Source organism: Urocampus carinirostris, chromosome 7, assembly GCF_059441175.1.
Source record: "Urocampus carinirostris isolate Australia breed hairy pipefish chromosome 7, RoL_Ucar_1.0, whole genome shotgun sequence".
Taxonomy (NCBI): domain Eukaryota; kingdom Metazoa; phylum Chordata; class Actinopteri; order Syngnathiformes; family Syngnathidae; genus Urocampus; species Urocampus carinirostris.
In genome coordinates, this window is record NC_142355.1 from 19,898,758 (window position 1) to 19,918,778 (window position 20,021).

General features: G+C 38.0%; 2 protein-coding genes across 2 annotated transcripts in view; one reads left to right on the top strand and one right to left on the bottom strand.

The window, feature by feature from the left end:
• Positions 1-5,560, bottom strand: part of LOC148362590 (anoctamin-9) — a 29,371-nt gene extending 23,811 nt beyond the window's left edge. The window contains exon 1 of the mRNA XM_088340048.1: positions 5,146-5,560. Within this exon, the coding sequence (XP_088196174.1) occupies positions 5,146-5,169 (24 nt within the window). The 5' untranslated portion in view covers positions 5,170-5,560. The remainder of the gene's footprint in view (positions 1-5,145) is intronic.
• A 7,879-nt stretch (positions 5,561-13,439) lies between these two features.
• The window catches only part of ano5a (anoctamin 5a), a 30,573-nt gene continuing 23,991 nt past the window's right edge, over positions 13,440-20,021 (top strand). Inside the window, exons 1-2 of the mRNA XM_088340051.1 lie at positions 13,440-13,752; positions 16,401-16,462. Of these exons, the coding sequence (XP_088196177.1) occupies positions 13,683-13,752; positions 16,401-16,462 (132 nt within the window). The 5' untranslated portion in view covers positions 13,440-13,682. The remainder of the gene's footprint in view (positions 13,753-16,400; positions 16,463-20,021) is intronic.

The window sequence follows — 20,021 nt, forward strand, 5'->3', positions numbered from 1 at the left end:
GCAACATGAGCATTCTCAATGTCCTGCTGTGTTATTCACTTCATGCTATATGCAGCGAGCCGTAGTTGCGCTCCAAAACGACAGCGACATGACAGACAACATTTTGTAAGCCTACGCAGACCTTACAGCAATCGGATACTACATATTGGAGGTGTCATTCTAATTGGTTTGCCTCTAGTGCAGTGCACTGGAGGCAAACTGCAAGTAGAGAAGGTTTAAAATATAAAGTAAGGGGGCTACTTTGCCAAAAATCCATTTTCCCTAACTTTTTCCAACCACTGACTCTGCCAACACCTTGAAAGACCCACAATTCATTCACAAGACCCTTCCTTTTTCCTAAAAAGTGCACACAAGAGTACAGACAGGATTCATTCACAAGAAGTGACCAGACTGTTTGGCCTTTGCCCCCAGACACCATGGGGACAAAGAAGGCCAGGATCCAGAGCATGCCGCCCGGTGTGAGGAAGCCTTCCGCACGCCAATTATGAGGCCTAGATGGCCGGTGGGTCGGTCCCTCGCCAAGCCGCCATGAACTTTGCAATACTAGTGTAAAAAAAAAAAGGAGAACGTTCCTACTTTTACCATGGACCATGCGACCTTTCTTGCCCCATGTGAGGTTTTGTCCGTCTGAAAGTAATGCAACAAAGAATAACGCAACAAACAGTTGTCTGTGCTGATTATAAACATCATTCTGAATCTCTATGAAATAATTCCTGATTATTTAAATGAGTTATACACCAAAGCCATGTCCTCTTAATGGGAGGTGGCTAGAGTCAAACACACACTCATATTCACCAAACATTCATTCCACTTCACTCTTCCCAACCTGACACCGAACATTAAGCCCTCGCCACAACAAAAAAAGTTTCTGTGCCAATCAATCCTTCATCAGCAGAGAGGCCCGACAGCATACACTGATTTAACCCCGTTGTATCATATGGCATCATTTGAGGTGTTGTTAAGGTGTCCAGAGTCCCGACATGCCTGTGAATCAAGACCACGAATAATACTGAGATTTAAGAGATCGCGTAGAAAGTGTAGGTAACTTGTTTTAGGGAGACTGATATATTAAATCTCATAATAATATAAAAGTTTGTCGATTAAGTGTGTGTGTTTGTAATTGAGAGAGCATAAAAACCCTGGTGAAGTGGAAGGCTGAGTGATTAGCTGTTACCATAACTGTTCCTTATCAATATGGCTCTAGAACAAGGGTACTCAAACTTTTCAATTCGTGATCTCTTTTGAAACCTCAATGTACTTTTTGTTTTAAGTTAATTTAAGTCATAATGGTTGTATTTACATTTGTATTCATTTAATGTAAAAAAATAAAAAAAATCATCAAGCTATTTAAATGTTAATGTATTTTTATAAGAGTTGCTAAGCCTAATTTATTGCCGGAACTGTTTGTTTTTGGTTTAAGTGAAAGATCAGTCATGTTCGTTTGGTTGATATTCAAATCTATTTACTGTAAAGTGTCTTAAAGAGCTGTTCAAAGTTTGAATTTAAAACAAACTTTTTTTTTTCATTATTATAAACTATGCGCCAATTTTCAAGCTTCTACTGCAAATGAATATGAGCTCCAAATATTGGTTATTGCCCTCCTTTAAAGACAGATAATCAGGGATTTTTCGGCCCTGAAAAACCCCATATTGGTCGATCTTTAGTTAAAAATGTCCAACTGAGTTCAAATAGCCCTTATGCTTTATTTCCACTGCATATTTCAGATTTTATCTTACTTTTAGCAAAGCTGTTCGGGGCGGAACACATTAGATATGAGGTTGGTTTCTGGAGAGAGAAGTCATGCTTTAAGCAAAGTGAGGAGCACGATTGTCGCATCATTGACTTGTCAGCTGAAATGATGAGCTTGCACAACGGTACATTTTGATTCTTCCTGCAAGGAAGTGAAAACTGCTGAGCTTAATGCTGGTTCAAGCAAAGACGCTTAAAATTGATTATAAAAAAAACAAATGAAACTGATTTCTGTCAAATTTACAATTAAATAAATACACTAAATGACTCCTCAGTTTTTTTAAATGTTATCAATGAATTTGTTCATCAATTAGTGGATTGTAATCAAGTAATTTTGACATATCTACAGAGTGCAAATGAGATAATATATAATACCTCTATTTTTGAAGGATTTTAGTATTGATAAAAAAATATATATCCTTACACATACTTACTTTCAAATGGCGTCAAATATTTTTTTTAATCCCTCAAGTGCGTTTTGGACACAAAGTTGTTTAATTATTTTCCAAAAGAGATAATTACATAGCTTTGGCCTTCAGAGATAACTCCAAATCCACTGATACGGTACGTGTATCATAAAAAGGCTTAAGGAACAAATAGGTAACAATGTTAACTCATAAAACCGTGACATGGAAATCTCAGACGGTCGACTTGGAAGTCAGATAAAAAAATTCTCTTCATATCTTGTATTCTGGCCTCAAGGGTTAAAAACCAACATCCTATTCAATGTGTCTTGTGGAATATAAAATATAATTTATTTATCTTTAAGAGAACATCGCAGATGCTCAGGTAATAACCAATCACGTGTGGCCTCAACCTAGGGAAGCAAGGTGAGCCCTCAGCATCTTTGATGCCATCTTCATTGGACAGCAAATTGAAAAATGGCCACCTCCAGAGCTGAAAAAACCTGACTAGATTTTGTTTTCATCATGGTCCACAAACACAATATTAATCAGAAAGCAACATTAATAATCCGAATGACAAAGTAATCCTTATACAGTACAGTGATTCTCAAACATGAGCATGTGTACCCATGGGGGTACCCAAAAGCACACTATAGGGGGAATGTAAAACATCCATTCATCCAATATTCCCTCTAATTTTCCACGGCTCTGAGCGTTCATAAAAAGTCGGTGAGCAACGCTTCAAACAACAGTGAGCAACAGCAATCCCAAGTGTGGCAACTAAGTTATTAGTAGTATGATAAACAACCCTATTTAATCACATTTTTAGTGGAAGTACAATGTTAACAGCAAGATTGACTTGGTATAATTGGAAATTATTTGAATGCAACACAAACTTGTTCTTTTTCCCAGTTTTTTTTCTATTTTTGTTAAATTCATTTAAAAAAAAAAATTCATTGTGTTTATTTTTTCCTAGCTGTTACTTTTTTCTTTTTGTTCTCCGATTTACTTTTTTTCCTTTGTTTCTTTTTTTCAGGCTTTTTTCTGAATTTTTCCTCCTTTTTTCTCTTCCTTTTCTTTTTTTCTCAGCTTTTCACTACTTTTTAATTATTTTTTTTTCTTTTTTGTTCTATTCCCCCTTCCTTTAAGTCGTTTTGTGCATAATTTTACATAATATTTGGTCATATAGGGATGAAAGAAGGAAAAACAACCTGAAGAGCCGTTTAAGACCCGAAAGAGCTGGTTCCTTTTAGTGAGCCGAGCCGAAGAAGCTGGTTCTCGACAAACTCTACTAACTTTACTCAACTTCGTTCTACTTCGACTCGACTTCAAAATACCGCATTTAGGACATAACGTCAGGGGAACCCTTGTATTTTTACCTTCATGCACTGTAACTTTGACTTAATTCGCTTTTTAATTAGCAATTTCGAGCCCTGATTTTTGTGAGCTGGCTAGATTTTCTTGTTCGCGGAAAAGCTCTGGGTAGTGCGCAATTGCGCACACACGGAGCTTAGAGGGAACATTGCGCCGGAAAGATTTTCTTGTGCGCTGAGAATGTGCGGCCAGTGCGCGATTGTGCATGTGCGCAGCTTAGAGGGAACATTGCATCCATCCATCCATTGTCTGCACCGCTTATCCTTAGTAGGGTCGCTGGGGTGCTGGAGCCCATCTCAGCTGTCTACGGGCAGTGGGCGGGGGGACACCCTGAACTGGTTGCCAGCCAGTCGCAGGGCACACAGAGACAGACAACTCACTCGCTCACTCACACCCAGGGACAATTTGGACCGGTCAATTAACCTGACATGCATGTTTTGGGAATTTGGGAGGAAACCCACACAAACACGGGGAGAACATACAAACTCCACACAGGAGGTTTGATCTCATGACCACAGAACTGTGCCCCACGCGCGCTAACCACTGCACTGCCGAGCCACCCTGTGTTAAACATATGTAAATGTATTCATTGCTCTTCTATTTAAAATATTTGCTACATTTTTAAAACGCCAAAATGATTTATGTTTTTAAGAAAAACAACAATCCAAGTAAAAATAAATACTTTTTTCTATGCCAAATTATTTGCATTTTAAGCACTGTTCTTCTTACTATTTATCAAACGGAAAACATTTTTAGTTAAATACGGTATTGAAATAAAGGAAATAATAATAATAAACAAAACACATTATACTCAATGCTGTTATTCTGCCTATTTGAATAATAAATCCGTGTTTTGGATTTGTTTTATAGTAAACTAGAAATAAAAGCAAATGAAATATAAATATTCCAAATATTTTCAAGTGACTGAACAATAACGATACAATACGAGTAGAAATACAAAGAAAAATTGTAGAATGACCTGAAGTATCTGTCATATGAAACAATCCTTTTTTTTGGGAAAATATGTTAAGTCTACAATTTAAAAATATATAACGCCAACAAAACTAGGTTTATTTGTTTAAGTATGAATTAATAGGTAATGTCAACAATCCGTAGTGACGCATAGATTCGGAGGTACATGTATATTTTCACCAGCGTATAACAAAGATACATTGTAAATTATTTTCAAAAAGTGAGTAAATAAAGTCAACAAAATATCAATACGTCTGTGAAGAATTTAGCAATACATTGCAGAGGCATCAATGAAATTGTAAACACATTATGGGTCCTTATTTGGGACCTATAAGTAAAGCATGATTACCACTTGAGAGGTCCCTTATCTTATTTTGTTTTTGAGTTTTTCCTTGCCCGTATGTTGGTTTAAGATCAGGGGATGCTGTAATTGTAACCTGTGCAGTCCTTTGAGACATAATGTGACTAAGGGCTACACAAAAAAACGTGACTTGACTGCTCATGCAAACCGCGTGTATGTTTTCATGCGGGTGATGCTGAACGCATGTTTGGGTGACATAGCAAAAACAAATTTAGCAACCAAACAGTGGAACATCAAAACAGCTACATAATTAACACAATAGAGGGGTCAAATATGACTTCTTACCTGCCTCCTGTGTCCCTTTGACATCGTTCGCAAGGCAGCAATCGAAGGGAGAAAATTTGGGAGAAAACGAAGCTTTTAAAGCTCCTCGGCGGTGTTTCCACCTTCCTCTGTGGCCTGCACGGACTTCCCGTGTTTGGGCAGGTAACTTCCGTAGTCCTCCTCTGCAACAAACGTGTCGTTGTCGTCGCCAAGAATGTCCAAACGACTTCACTTGTTGCTGCTAAAGGAAGTCACGACAAGCTTCAGCCTTCCGTTTAGGTTTCCTGTATGCTTTAAACACTGACGAAAACAGCACGGGAGCCGCGAACGGGCGACGAGGCGTAACTAGCACCGTGCGGGGAAAGCTTGCTTTCCGGCTGGTGTTCGATCCTCAGGTGCGATGGAATGAAGAATTCTGCGTTGCCGCCTCCTTCTGGGGCCGAGTGATTTGAAAGGACACTAGGTGGCGGCAAACGCTCTTATAACGAATAGGGTGGACAAACTTGAATGACCTCTACACCAGTGTTTTTAACCAGTCTAGTCTGCCGCAGGAAATAGCCCGGTTTCATCTTTGCAAGAAAAGCCTGCCATTCTTCAGTATTTTTGCTTTCTTTCGGTGATCAGATGAGTAACCGTACCATCCATGCGTATTAGTCAGTGGCAGCATCTAAAAAAATGTTTTTTTTGTAAACTAATAATCTTTACACAATAATCCTCACATGACGATGACCAGGGAAATATATCCATAACTGTCAACCTGTACGTTTTGCCGTACAAAGTACGTTTATTATGCATTTTAAGACGTGTACGACGTACAGGAAAATCTGTACGGAAAACGCAAATTTGTCAATTATAGGTACCATCCGACATACACCGACTGACTATCACGAAACAGCAAATCAATCAAGTCAAACGAGTTTGCCGCGGCAGCCTTTATCTCTGTATCGTTTTTTTAGTTGCAAACGAAGCGAGTGGTTTTGTGCTACTGTGCGCATGCGTCTGCCGCCTGGGGATTTCCCATCATGCATCATCCCGTGGAAGTTTTGAAGTGAAAGGAAGTCCGTCTCATTTTAGAAAACCAGCTTTTTTGGCTCAACTCATTAAAGAGAGCCGGCTCTCAAACGGCTCACTTGCTTTGATGTACCGTATTTTCCGCACTATAAGGCGCACATAAAATCTGATTTTTTTAAAAAAAAGCTGACTATGCGACTTATAATCCGGTGCATCTTATATATGGATCAATATTGAATTGCAAGGTCTCGCAACTAAGAGAAGCAGCCACTGACTCAATTTTTTGCGTAGAAGAAGTGCGCTGTGCATACTGGGAAATATTAAACAACGATTCTCTTTTGTTTGTGCGTTTGTATAAAGACCCTGAAATGGCTCCTATTAAGAGACACGCTTATAACGCAGAGTTTAAACTCAAGGCGATCAGTCACGCAGTAAAACACAGAAATAGAGCAGCAGCAAGAGAGTTTAACATTAATGAATCGATGTTGAGGAAGTGGAAGAAGCATGAGGATGAGCTCTTTACGTTTTACAGTTACTATGTTATTGCTTTTTTGTTATTGTTTTGCACTTGTTATTGTTTTTGCACATTACGAGTGTCACTATATTGCGATTGCACTAACGTTTAATTTACCATAACAGTATCAGATGTTTTTTTGCGTGTTGACTAAATGGAGGAAAAGTATAATGTTATGCCTCGCTGTTGTTCAAAGATGTTAAAGATGGGTCACGAAAATGCTTTACCTCAGAGAAAATAATAAAACAGATGTTTATTCATTTTGGGAGTGAATGGAGTTGTGGAAAGCTTGTTTGTTATCTATTAATAAAGTTTGACTGACCTATCTGACTGTTTTGTTGACATTCCCTTTAGGGCGGCACCATCTAATGGTTGCATAACGTAACTACATCCTCTACTGTAGCCAAGTCAAGTCAAGTCACATTTATTTATATGGTCCTTAATCACAAAAATGTCTCGAAGGACTGCACAGGATTACAATTACAAAATTGCACAATTACCTGATCTTAAACCAGCATGCACTTATAGCGCCTTATAATGCGGTGTGCCTTATGTATGGAAAAAGTTTTAAAATATATCATTCATTGAAGGTGCACCTTATAGTACGGAAACTACTGTATTTTATTACGAATTATTGTGTTGTATAAAGAAGTTAAGAAAAAATGAAGTATAAAAGGGGAAAATGAAAAAAGACAGGTTTGTGGTTATCCCTTTAATCAGTATATTACCAACAATAATTTAATGCAAAAAAATCTACTTAATTATATTTGCGTGTAATTTTTCCTTCTACAGTGAACGTCCAAGCTACTTAATTTTTGAACTTTTTTATAATAAACCTCAGTTATGTCGAGCAACTCAGTATCTCACAACAAAATGTTAATTAACAATATATATGATATAACGAAACACATGTACAATATAACATGTTAAACTACATAAATAAACACGTTTGGAAAAGATATATGGTGTAAGATTATTTTGTATTTTGTAAGGGAAAATACGACAGTTTGTAAGGGCATGGAGCCGTGGAGGTTGACAGGTATGTATATCTAAAACTATGTTGTAAGGTGAAGCTTTTTAAAATTGCACTGTAAAAAATAAAATATACATCAAATGCAAAAATAATGTTGCAAATATTTTTTTTTCCCCAAAAAACAAAAAGTCCCACTGGTTTTCACTCATATATATATATATATATATATATATATATATATATATATATATATAAATAAATTTAATTATTATATTATTAATAATTATTATTATATTATTGTTAATAATTAACAAGATAGAAATATAATACAATTTGAAAAATACAGAAAAATGCAAAAAAATTAACCAAATGAATAAACTGTTGTACCTCCTAAGGCACTATCTATCTATCTTTCTTTATTTATAACCGTTTTATTATTTTAGTCATTTCTGACTCCTTCACTCATTTAGTGGTGGTTGATTGACTTCATTATTATTCTTGATTATTTATTGATGGCTTCTTGATATAAGTTCATTCAGTTGTTATTGAGTGCAGTTGTTATTCAGTTGTTATGTAGTTTCTGCATTGTTTCAAGTGGTGTTTTTTACTTTGCAGTTAGGGGATGCCTTGAGTTTGATCAGTACTTGCCAGACACAGTCTGGGGGAAGCACTGTTGTAGGTAAGGATTTTTGCATTACCATTCAAGTTTAATTTTTGTCATAGCCCGCCCTCCTAGTATGAAAGTGATTGTCATCTACTTTAACTGCGCACCTATGAGTCTAACAGCTTTGTTGTGTACCTCATTTATGCCTGGAATAATCTGATGGAAAAAAAAAAAAAAAAAACTGCTCAACGTCATCCATCCATCCTTACATGACATTAAAGGATAAAAAAAAGAGCCCTGACTTTTTAAAGGCAACTTTGCCTTTCGGTGTGTAGTTTAGAGTTCAGAGCCGGGATAATTTTAGGACTTAACATCAAAGTTTAATGTTAGTGTGTCCTGCTCCCTTTATGCTAAATAGTTAGGCGGGGCTTAAAATTGCTACCAATTCACTCAACTGAGTTCCGCTTTTATATTTTATTTTACCCCGATCGTAAATGGTAAATGGTCTGCATTTATACAGCACTTTTAAGTCAATGAAGACCTCTCAAAGCGCTTTACAATGTGCTTCACACTTACCCATTCACACACACACTCACACATCAAGAAGGAGTCAGCCATGCAAGGCGCCTACCTGCCTTTTGGGGGCATTAGGGATTCAGTGTCTTGCCCAAGGATACTTCGACATATAACTCGGAGAAGCCGGGAATCGAACCTGCGACCTCTTGATCCCAAGACGAGCGCTCTACCTCCTTAGCTTCTGCCGCCCGATGAAAACATTCTGCTAATTTCAAGAATCCTTGTAATCGTTTATCATATTAGATTTTATTTTATTGTTCTAAATATAACATAAGAAATATATTTTAAATGGGCAAAATAACACACTTTCCTTGAAAATATGAATATTTTACTCACTCTCCTCGGTTCATAATGCATTATGATGATGAAAGAAATTTCTTTTTGGTAAATTTGATTAAATTGATAGCTAAGTTACATAAGGGCAGTAAGAAAATACATTGCAAGACAGGTTCTGGTTAACAGAGAGCAAAGCTTGTCAGAACCCAAACAGACGGTAGACCCAAACACGTAACGTTTTCACACCAAGCTTTATTTATGGAAGCGGAGCAGTCATGCGCGGGAACACAAATGCTAGGGATTTGGCGATCGCTGGGCAGAAGAAGCGGGGCAGAGAAGTCAGGCGCGGGAAAACAGGAAGCCAGGGGCAGACGAGCAGGATACCGGATACAGGGGCTTGACCAGAGATTGATACAGGATAGGGGACAGACGAGATCGATAACGAGCAGGATGCCTGACAAGAAGGGACAGACGGGATCGATACCGGATACACGTTAACGGGGCTTGGATTGATACGGGATACTTGACAGATGGGATCGATACCAGATACAAGGGCTTTGATCAGGGATCGATACAAGATACAGGAGACGGGACAGACGGAATCCAATACGGGCAGGATACCGGACAGGATGGGACAGACAGGATCGATACCAGATACAGGATACAGGACAACGGAGCTTGGATCAGGGATCGATACAGGATACAGGACAGACGGAATCGATACCGGATAGAGGATGATTTGGGAACAGAACGGGCGCTAGATTTAAAACGCTAACCTTGCAAGTGCAGAAGTTCGTTAACGGACTGACCAGGAGTGAATGAGAGCACTGAGTTCAAATATGAGGGGAACCAATAAGGCAAGGAGCAGCAGCTGGCGCCAAACAAGCGGGAACCGGTGAGGGCAACGGGCAATCATGACAAAGCTCGACACCTTATTTCATTTCCAATGGCTATGATTGTTTTTTTAGATTGAAAATGTATTCAAGATTTTATTAAATTTGCTTCTGTTTGCACAAAACAAACAGTTTGTTTAATATTTTGTCGTCTGTCTGCCTGCACGTGAACTGAACCAAGAACTGAAAATATACAGTATAAACAAGTAATTTTCAGCCAACCTGTACTTTTTTGATATATTTGCCTGTTTGAGATTGTCTCCGCTGGTTTTCTATTGGGTTGAGGTCTTTTCATGATACTCCTGATTTTTTTAAACCACTCCTTTGCAGAAAAACCTCCATCGCAAAACATGTCGCCAAAACTGACTATTGCAATAGTGTTCTTTGGGTCATGCTTACATTTACGAGCTTGCAAACATGACAGGTAGAGTTGATGCCAACAACTTTGGTCTCATCTGACCACAACGCCTTTCCCCCAAAAACCTTCTCTGTGTCATTTAAATGCCCATGCAACAAACGTGCCCCAATGTATGACTTTGACTTTGAACTTGTAGTCTCTTTAAGATTGATTTCATATTATATACTGTATAATCCCATTTTACAGTCTACCAGATCCAAATCGAAGGTGGTCCTGCATGTCTTGTCATTACCGGCAACTGTTTAACATTAAACATTTGCAGCGCACACCCAAGAAGCGCTACATCTGGCGCAGGACGGACAATATGAGACTGTAGAAAAAGTGGTCTGGGGAAATGAGTAGCTGTATTTCTGTGCACGCCGCCACACCCGGCGGAGGAGACCAGCGTAATTACACGGGTACAGGCTTGTGGAGGCCACATGAAGGACAGAGAGAGGGCCTACTCTTGAACTAAAACAAAATATGTGACAGATGGCAAAGGGAGGTTGTGGGGAGAAGCTTTCCCGAACTAGAGGATAGGGTGAAGAGTGGAACTGAGGTTAAACATAAACTGCATCAGAGGAACACAAGAGAACAGTATGAAACCTCACTGTTTGAATATTTTAAAGATGATAATAAAGGGGGGAAACAATAGAAGCATGTGCAAACATGTGAACGTGGTAAATTCCCATAGTCTGAAAATCGGAAAAATTCTACTAAACGTTACTTGTCCACCATACTTCTGCTACATGTAGCCAAAAGCGCCGCGAAAGGTTGGCTAAACAAATTAGAGCAGCAAGATGGCGAACAATTATGTCATTATTTCAGCTTCCTTTAATGCACAGATGTCAAAGTCAGTGTGGCTCTGGGGCCGGATCAAGACTTTCTGTTCTAAGGTGGGTGGGATCAGTAAAATAAGGCCAATTCCAAATTTTTAGCTTTGTTTTTCAGATTTATGCTTTATCATTCAGCCTACCCTAGATATTATAATCATGGAAGAGAAGGAATCTAGAATTCAAATCTATTTTTTTACTGCATAAAAGTTTTTTGTAGAACTATGAGGCACTAAATATTACACACTGTTCCTTTAACACTTTTATTAACAAACAATGGGGAAAAGGATTGTCATGTTTGGCATTGAATATCTTAACTTGTTTATTTTAACAGTTGAGTGAATTTAGTTTTACACCTGATCCAACTCATCATGCTATTCAAACTCAACACTGCCCTGCAGCAGCCGGAGAGAGTATTTAGCATTTTTGGCCCGCGGGCTATATGGTTGAAATGTTGCTTTAGACTCATGTTATGTAAAATGATTGCAAATTTATCGACATATGAGTATTTTAAAATTGCATGTTTCAATAAAATTCAATTTATTTTTGCTTATTAGTTAAAACAGTATTGTTTTCTTTAATGAATGAAGTTGTTTTATCACTGGGAGCCTCTCAAATATTTCTCAAGGAACAGTCCTTATTATTTATCACTTCTCAGTAGTACAAAAACTTTTCATCCTGTAAAAAAAACATTGATTTGAATACCAGTCAAAAACAAATAAATTATCAATGTTAATTTTGATATCGAAAAACTTAGGTCGAGAAATTTCTATTTCTTTTACATAGTTGAATCCCACATAGTTGCCGCCACCAAGTTTGTCTGCCGTCTTTTGCTGCTACGCGGTGCTCCGTGGCATTGGTTTTCATTTGCATTAGACAACAGTGCCTACTAGTGCTTTGAAACACTGAGACTTTAAATTGACTTACAGCAAAACTATTCACCAGAAGTAAATGATGTCTGAGGTCCTGTGCAAAGTTTGCATGTTCTCCCCGTGCTTCCTGCGGGAGTTCTGGTTTCCTCCTACATTTCAAAAACACGCATGTCAGGTTAATTGGCCAATCCAAATTGTCTCTAGGTGTGAATGAGCGAGTGAGTCGTCGGTCCCTGTGTGCCCTGCGACTGAAAGGGAACCAGTTCAGGGTCTCCCCTGCCCACTGCCCGAGGACAGCTGAGATGGGCTCCAGAAACGCCCCGACCCTACTGAGGAGAAGCGGTGCAGATAATGCGTGGATGGATGGATGGATGGATGATGTGGAAATAATAATTTCTCAGAAACTGAAAAGTACTGTATATGTCGTGATTCAATAATACGGTAATTTTTTAATGAATTAACTAATGACTGTTAAGATAAAATAATTTGGGTCCAAGGTTATTTTGGGGATGGGTCTCTTCAAAGCCTTTGGGCATATATATATATATATATATATATATATATATATACCCTATATATATATATATATATATATATATATATATATATATATAGGGTAGCACGGCGGTTCAGTGGTTAGCGCATGTGCGGCACAGTTCTGTGCTTGCGTGGGTTTGCTCCGGGCACTCCGGCTTCCTCCCACATTCCAAAAACATGCATGTCAGGTTAATTAGCCGGTCCAAATTGTCCCTAGGTGTGAAAGAGTGAGCAAATTGTCTGTTCCTGTGTGCCCTGCGACTGGCTGGCAACCAGTTCAGGGTGTCCCCCGCCCACTGCCCAAGGATAGCTGGGACGGGCTCCAGCACCCCCGCGACCCTACTGAGGATAAGCGGTGCAGCTAATGAGATGAGATATATATATATATATAGGGTTGGGTAGGGTTACTTTAATTTGATTACTTTCGATTACTTTTGGATTACTCCATAACCAAATATGCTAATAAAAGACAAAATAAACTAAATATGAATAAGATTATGACTCACAACACGTGGTAAGGTTTCTCCCCTGGCTTTGATCTCTTTGATCTCCGGCAAAACCGACATAAATTGCGACAGAAACAAAATGAAAATAAATCCAAACAGCTTGCCAACATCATTTTTGGCCGTTCCATGTATTCTGTTAGACCTCAAATGAATTAATGTACTGTATTCATGTATTCATTTCATTTACATGTAAAATTAATTGTGTCAATAAATACAGCATAATGTGACTTTAAAAAGCGTATTTTTGAGACTAATAAAAGCTGAAATATTTCGCTTACGCTCTTTAAGATGGGAGCATCGCCAATTAGCTTCCGGCTAGCCTACTTTGTGCACTCAAGACATTTTAGTGGCTTGAGTCGGGGGCGCCTCCCACTCTCGCCGAACCTCCCCTCTGTTCTGTTGTGGGAGGGGGACGCATCGTAGCAGTCGGCCGACACTTTGTGGATGGAACCCCCGCTAACCAGACTGCTGCCGAGTCACCCGAAAAGTCAGGCGGGGGGAGCAAAGGACCCCGAGGTCGCTCGGAAGGAAAGCTGGATGTGGAGTAACTGGCTTATTTCGTCGACATGAACCGAGCAACCGGCTGGGGTGGGGGCGACAACTTGATTGAGATGAGCCCGTCTGACTCTTATCATGGTGAGTCATAAAAAATAAATTTGAATGCACAATATACTTTAAGTGGCATCCACTCAATTGGATCCAGTTGTACTATGGAAAATCGTAAAACAACTTCATTTTGTTGACGTTTTTTGAGGTTCCCAATGTTGACCACACGACCTAAAACATAATTGGGGAGATTGACCTTAAGATAAAATACTCCCTGTTTATTTATTTTACCCACAAACTTTTCTTAAATTGTCTTCCAAGTATCCGTTTTCTGTTGCAATGCAGTAATTTACTACAAAATTAAAGTGTTTTTGTTCAAATTAACTCACTGGAGTACTGTATTAATCATAGTGCTGTCAAATTAAAGCTTTAACTCTAATTTAAAACTGCAACCCAGCTCCATTAACCGTTTTAAAGCTTTAAATCTGATTTAAAGTTGTAAACCAGCCTAAACCCAAGAGTTAAATGCATTTAATTCTTTAGAATTTGAATTTGCTTTGTTGTCATTGATAACCAAGTATTGTTTATGAGATTACACATGATACTCCAGGATAAACATGCAATAAAGACTTAAAAGAGAAATCAAAGATAAAAACAGTGTCAAGATAAAATGGCAAACTATTTACAAGGTAGTGTTTGCAGACTGGCTTAAGTTGGACACTAAGTGCATCTGAACCATGAAAAAGTAGGATAATGACATTAAGCAGCAACATCATTCCAAAATAGGTCGAGAAATAATACACGAATACCCAATTTTCTATACCTTGGCTAAATATATATTTTCCCAGTTTTGGGTGTTTGTTTAGGGTGGTGTTAGTCCTTGTTTTAAGGGACCTGTAATGTCTGCCAGAGCAGGCCAAGAGGTGGTGGCCTGGTAAGTCCTTTATAATGTTGTTGGCCCTGATGCGGTATCATAAACCGGTAATGTCCTCCACATGGGCAAAGAACGGCCAAAGATTTCTTGGGCTGTGTTGATTACTCCGTAGCTTTACAGCTTTATCTTTGATGTATCAAAATACTTCAGACAAAAATCAGTGATGGGCGAGGAATGATACCAGAGGCGTGTTCAGGAGAGTGAGTGATTGCTATCGCGAGCTATCGCTAGCTTCTGAACGGCCAGTGATTATTGAGCGCTCGCGTGCCCGAGTAATCACGGGAGAAAGACCGCTTACTTTGATTTCCAACATGGCGTCGACAGTGCAGAAGATGGAGGATCTCACCCTGACGAGTGCTGTTGGCGATGTAATATATCGTCTTACATTGCCTGGTAATGTTTGTGAACAATGCAAGACAGGTATGACCCTTCCACTGCGTTTAGGATAACCTTAACTGTGTCAATATGCGAACTGTCGCTCATATCAGCCAACTCGCTCAAAGCAAGCTGTAGAACGAAATCCATTGTACTGTCGTCGGCCATTTTGGATCAGTAAGGCAATCACAGTGAGCGATTACAAAACGTTCAGCAGTGCGCGGCAAGCGATTATCAAGAGACTACATGTCTGATCACTCTCCTGAACACGCCTCAGGTATTCTTAAGGAAACAGGCCTTGTTTAAGGTATTTTGACCTTGGATGGTAACCGATACCAGTATCAACTGCCTTATGGTGACCCTATCAGAATCAATACCTTGAAGTAAAGAAATAGTAAACTGACAATACAGTATTAAGAAAAAATATTTAGGGGAAACTAAAGTTATTTCTTTAAAAATATCAGTGATTCAGAGGGAATGGAATGTTATCATAAAATTGTATCGGTGTTAAATTGTGTTAAATTATGCTGCCTGCAATTCAACACATAGCCTGTTGGCGGTGTCAATTTGGGAAAATGGTGGTTTACAACTCTGAAAAGGAGCGAAGAAGAATTTATTTTTTAATTTCTAGACAAAGTTCCAACATTGCGGGGAACTTTCAAAAGTGTTTTCAAAAATGACATTTGTTTTAGGTTAAGCATTACATTAAAAAAAAAATAAAGTCAATACCAGTCAGAAGTACCCATTTTAAATGTGTGTCTAAGTTTAGCCAGTTCACAAGTATGTGTGGAGTGAATGGAAAAAGTGACTTTTCAAGCAAGTCAGTCCGACACCTGGCACTCTTTCTGGAAACAAGCTTATACAGACCAGCAATGAATAGTCAGTTCAAAAAGAAAATTGTGATTTTTGATTGATAATTTATTTTTTATATCATTACCATGAATATGTACTTACTGCTTTCATTTGTGTGGGTGTATTTTCTGCTACGAGTTGCTGAATCAAGTTGTGACTATCAAGCTACAAGCTTGCTTCTTGTTTTAAGGCAGAGTGCCAGCTGTGCAGAAATAGCTTTCATGACATGAAGCTTTTGCCCAGGAATTATGTCATGTTGAATAGGAGATAACTACAATTTGTGAACAGTTTTTGGCGTGCAGTAAAAATCAGGCGAATTTAAGGATAGTCAGTAAATTTGCTGCAACCTTGTTACTGGAGTCGCTCCTTGACACATTAACTGTACGTGACGTCATGGCCATGTTGTGTGGCTGGTGGGAGTATAAAAATAGAGCACCACAGTCACTGCACTCTGCAGCTGTTGATTATCGCTTTGTGACTCAATTTAAATATCAATTACATGTTTCTCAAATTCTTTAAATGAATCCATGTTGATGTTCAAAACAAGATCTGATATTATGCTTTTTGCATCTCACAGATGACATGAATGGCTACTACCAAAATTCCAGTTGCCCAGGAGCTCAGTATGGACCGTCTGAGGTAAAAACTACAACAAAATGTTTATATGATCAGGATTTTGTAACACATTATACATTATTATATATTGTAGGAACACTCTGGGAAAGGCCCCTTTTCTTCCAAATTGATAGTAAAGTGCATCTCGCCAAGGAATGAGAAGAAATACACTGTGCATATACATAACAAACGTAATTGACAAATATCAAATGGTTTTGCTTATCGTGGGTTTTATTTTTTCCAATACTAATAAAACATGTTCTTAAACTGAGCGATATAATCCACTATCTGATAGGTAATATATTTTTTTTTATTTTAAGATTTTTGTAATTATGTTATAAAAACAAAAAATAAATGTCATAAATTAGGGACATTCATAGTTAAAAATAGCAAAATAATGTCATTATTATTAGTCGTATTAGTAATGTAACAAGCATGATATATATGTATATATATACTGTATATATATATATATATATATATATATATATATATATGTGTATATGTATATATATATATATATATATATATATATATATATATATATATATATATGTTTGTATGTATGTGTGTATACAAAATTAAAGTAACATTAATTAGTTATTCTTATTATCACATTATAGACACAAGATAAAATCAATAATAATAATAAAAATGCTTAGAATAAAGAGAAAATCTTTTATTATTCACTCTTGCTTTAGGAATGTTTTTAGGGTAACAAGAAATCAAATCTTAAAATAGGAAAGAGTATTTTATATCACCAAATGCATACTCATCATATTATAGTTTTGCAGTAACTTTTAGAATAATAATTATTATAAAAGACTTAAGATGACATATTAAAAAAAAGAATTTATTACTACTCATACTGTACTATATTCTTAGTATGAGAAAACTTATTATTGATTGTTTTATGATTTAGTTTGAAAAAAAGATTAAAATATGAAACTATTTACATGAATGAGTATATAATATTTATCTAGATAATATTAGTAATAATAGATTCAGATTTACTTTATTGTCATTCGTGTACACGTGTATACAGAACGAAATGTAACTATCTTTAAATAAATGAATATTATTATTACTACTACTACTACCACTACTTATTAGGAATAATAATAATGAGTATTATTATTCGAAAATATTATTACTATTACTTTTTACTTTTAAAGCGACATGAGATAACATATTTTAAATAAGAAAAACCTACTTAAAATAAACAAACATTATTATTTCTTAATCATATTTCAAGGGTGGGAGGTTTGGGTGGTACAACATAAATAAGTTATAGGAATCATTTACTTAAAATTAACACAATTTTCTTCTTTCAAGCTTATTGTACAATTTATCTGAGGTTGCAAAATATTGCTTTTTCTGAGGACCGGACAGACTTGAAAGTCTTATCTAAAGTCTTTCCATGAGAGTGAAACATTGAGGGTGATGTTCTTCAACTTGTAATGGATCGACCAGGCTTTGAATTTTATTGTCAGATGGTTGTTTTGTAAAAACTGGATTTATATGGACCTCCCGTGACAAGGATTGTCTCTCTAGATCAAAGAATAGAGGTGAGCCATGCTAACGTGTCTTGCTCACCCTTATTCAAGTTCCACGGCGTGTGCGTGGAGACCTGTGAGTCTCTCAACGGCAGCATGGCCACACTGGCCTCATCAGACCGCAGTGATGATGTTCAGGTGGAGGCTTACACTTTAGAACCCATCAGTTCTTTGACTGGGGTAAGGCACCAGCATGGCATATACAAATGCATGCTGCTGTGGTGTTTGCATGAGTGGTCCTGATATCTGATACTTCCGTGCTCAGATTGATACATTGTCTTGAACGGACTGTAGTTCTTAGTCACATTAGATCTCTCTTCCTGGTGTCATGTTAATGTTTATGTCGGTTCGTCCACAGTTCTGGAAAAAGCGGGCGCTGTTCCTGAAGTTTCGTTCGAGGGTATGGCATGGTAAAAACATGCTTCAGATGTGTTGCGATTCAATGTGAAATGTCCGTCTGCGATTAAGAACGTGAAATGTCGATCTGGGCTGAAAATCAAACTGCAGAGCTGATTGTAGCATGTTTTTAATCCTAGCAGAGTCATGTAGACAGCATTGCATCGTGAAAGTTCATTAAAACTGTTTGGTTCTCACTTGCGATCCTTCTCTGCTTGACTAAGTGGCAATTAGTGTATAACTATTGTTTACTGCTTCTGAAGTGTGCCGTTGTGTGTTGGTTGACCTCAGCATTTCAGTTTGTTATCGATCACAGCGAAACCAATGCAGCCGAAGGTCTGCATTTATGAGCATTTTCATGGTTTATGACCATTTACTGAAATACTAAATAAGCATGCAGTAGAAAAAAACTCCTAAAGGCGGATGTGGCTCTAATCTGAATTTAAAAATCTAAGTTCAACATAGTTCAGTCGGTCTAATACGTGTTTAATTAACACTTTTTGGAGTCACATTTTACATAACACACCATTGTCACACAGTATCTGACAAGGGATGGCCCAAGTACTGCTACCAGGCATTGGTATCTGTGCCGATGTAAGCCTCATCTCATGATCTCATCTCATTATCCGTACCGCTTATCCTCATTAGGGTCGCGGGGGGGCTGGAGCCCATCCCAGCCATCTCCGGCCAGTGGGCAGGGGACACCCTGAACTGGTTGCCAGCCAATCGCAGAGCACACAGGGACAGACAACTCATTCGCTCATTCACACCTAGGGACAATTTGGACCGGCCAATCCACCTGAAATGCATGTTTTGGAACGTGGGAGGAAACCGGAGTGCCCGGAGGAAACCCACGCAAGCACGGGGAGAACATGCAAACTCCGCACAGGAAGTCTGGAGCTGGATTTGAACCCACGACAGGTTCCCATGACATGAACAGTGCCGCACAAGCGCTAACCACTGCGCCGCCGTGCTGCCCTCGATGTAAGCCTTTCTTTTAATTATTTGTACTTTCACAAACTGAAGCCTGAAATTAAAGGACAAGTGGAATTCACTTAGGTACCTTTTTAAGAAAATATTTCATTTGGACTTCAAAGCATTCCTGTCAAAACTATTAAGGCTTTTTTTTTTTACCTATGTATTGTATGTGGTATCGTTGGCAACTACTCAATATTTGCGAATCATTATGCTATAAAGTACCGGTACTGACTGCTGAAAGTGTCAGTAAGGAGATGAGTACAAAATGATTGCCACACTCTTAAATATAACATGGAACACCGGGGAGGAAGCTGGAGGAATTTTTAGCAAGTAATATTTTTGAGGTTGTGACAGATTAGGGATAGTGAACCCTGGTCTTCCAGAACCTCAGTCTATTTTCATTGCCTTACTGCTCAAGCTAAGATTCAACATCCTATCATCAAGTTCTGTCGAAGTTGGATTACAATCCTGTCATTTTAATCAGCTGTGGTAGAACAGGGAGACTTTGGCAGGGGGAGGGAGGCCTCTTAATCAGGGTGCCACACCTTTACTGCATGGATTGAATGATTAAATTAGTATTAACCCTAAAAGACCCAGCGTTGTAAAATTCCCTATTTTTATTTTTTCCAAAAAGTGGAGGGAAATGTTTTTTG